The sequence below is a fragment of the Ananas comosus genome, linkage group 2 (genome assembly GCF_001540865.1).
Source record: "Ananas comosus cultivar F153 linkage group 2, ASM154086v1, whole genome shotgun sequence".
Classification (NCBI taxonomy): Eukaryota; Viridiplantae; Streptophyta; class Magnoliopsida; order Poales; family Bromeliaceae; genus Ananas; species Ananas comosus.
Genome location: NC_033622.1, coordinates 5,052,172 through 5,053,976, shown reverse-complemented (window position 1 = coordinate 5,053,976; position 1,805 = coordinate 5,052,172). Strand labels below are relative to the sequence as shown.

The window sequence follows — 1,805 nt, the reverse complement described above, 5'->3', positions numbered from 1 at the left end:
GTTAATTTCTTTTTTATTGATTTTTTTTCCACTTTTATAATTGATTTCGATACAATCCAAGACGAAGTCAGTTACATCGGTTTCAAATAAGTGAAGTTAAGGGTGGATTTAGTTTATGGCAAACCAAATATCCGAAGTGAATATTTGCAGACGAAAATAACTTTATCTCCCTCCACTTTTCGTGAAATAAGCATGCTCCGATCCTTCCTCTTCAATTAGGAGGTTTTAAAATCAATTTCTATATGCATCAATATTTGTATCTAGTACGCTTTGATGTTAAGAAGCTCTTAGTTCAATTTTCATTATTTGTCATTGCATGTGAACTGGGCTGGTTAAATTATGTCTATGTACTGTTTTCTACTTGTGCGTGCGCCTACGTAAGCTCCTCTATAAGAAGAACCAACCGGTAGAGCACCCTTATCATGACAGCAAATAGAGAAAATAAATCAAGTGAAAGAGCCATGGCTAGCAAGACCCTCGCCACGCTCTCACTCACCCTCTTCCTCCTCTCCTCTCTGTGCACCGCAAACAAAGTCCCATGCACGCCCAAGATCCCCACCCCGACGGTACCGCAGGTGCCTCCGAAGGGCCCTCCCGTGAACCCCTTCTGCCCGTGGGACACTGTCAAGCTTGCGGCGTGCGCGAGCTTGCTTGGAGGAGTCAGCGACCTGGCTGTCGGAGCGCCGTTCGGCAGCAGGTGCTGCACGCTTCTTGAGGGCCTCGCGGATGCCGAGGCGGCTGCCTGCCTCTGCACCACCGTCAGCGAGAGCGTGCTGGGGATCACCACCGAGTGGTCTGTCGCTCTCAGCTTGTTGGCCAGCACTTGCAAGAAGGAGATCCCGGATGGGTTCAAGTGTGTTTAGAACTTGAAATATACTTGGAGGACTTCCAAGATATTTTGTAGTTGTTCTTGTCTCTTGGCTGAGTTTGCTAGTTCATGGTGAAAGAAGGAGATCCCAGATGGGCTCGAGTGTGCGCAGAATTTCTTTTTTAAAGAATTTTAATTGTTGTTCATTGTTCGGTGCAGTGTAGCTAAAAGCCAATTTGGATATATAGTGCTATTAGCATAGTTGTTTTATGTGTAATCTTGAGTTGGAATGTTTTAATTATTTCTAAGATAAAAATTTGAATAGCTTTGTCAGCCTAGCTAGTTGGCGAGGCATTTAGTTTGTTATGGCGGTGGGCCTCCAATAAATACGTTCTATATACTTATTATGATATATAGTGTAGAACGCAGCGGAAGTATTCGTTCGTACCTTTTGCGGAAGCGATTCACGTTATAACGCCCGGATCGTCGAGGTTGATTCACGTGTCCTTTGATCGTCCTTGTTTAGATCTTTTCACGTTCCGAACTCGCGATGGATTGAACTATAAAGGAGCATGATCACAAATCCACCGTTCAAGTTCCTCTTAGAATACTAGGTCAATGGAGGATGTAGTTTCTCTCTATTATTTTCTTATTCTCTCTCTTTTTTCGTTCGTTCGTTTTATGTGGGATCGCCCGTCTATTTATAAGGGATTTCAAAATCCTAATAGCGTTAGAGATAATGCCAAATTGGTTATATTAATTGTAATCCTAATATGACTAGGATTTATCTCTAACTAACTTTCCAATTTGAAAGCGAGATTAATTCTAATCCAATTAGATAACATAACATCCGTCGGATCGAACCCGCTTATGGGCGTACCCGATTCGATTTAACCGAATGCCAACATCTCCCACTCGCACATGACGGGATCGATGCCATCGTAACTACTTCCTCAACATCACACCACTATTAATTCTATTCATACAGAAAAATGAA

The 1,805-nt window shown here is 42.7% G+C and overlaps 1 protein-coding gene across 1 annotated transcript; it reads left to right on the top strand.

The window, feature by feature from the left end:
* On the top strand, positions 363-1,174 carry LOC109704141 (putative lipid-binding protein At4g00165). The gene has a single exon (XM_020224876.1). It carries the CDS (start codon positions 423-425, stop codon positions 861-863), a length of 441 nt encoding a protein of 146 aa, XP_020080465.1. The 5' UTR covers positions 363-422; the 3' UTR covers positions 864-1,174.

Bases quoted from the DNA above. Each gene is read 5' to 3' on its own strand.
- LOC109704141 (XM_020224876.1), top strand. From the start codon at position 423: ATGACAGCAAATAGAGAAAATAAATCAAGTGAAAGAGCCATGGCTAGC.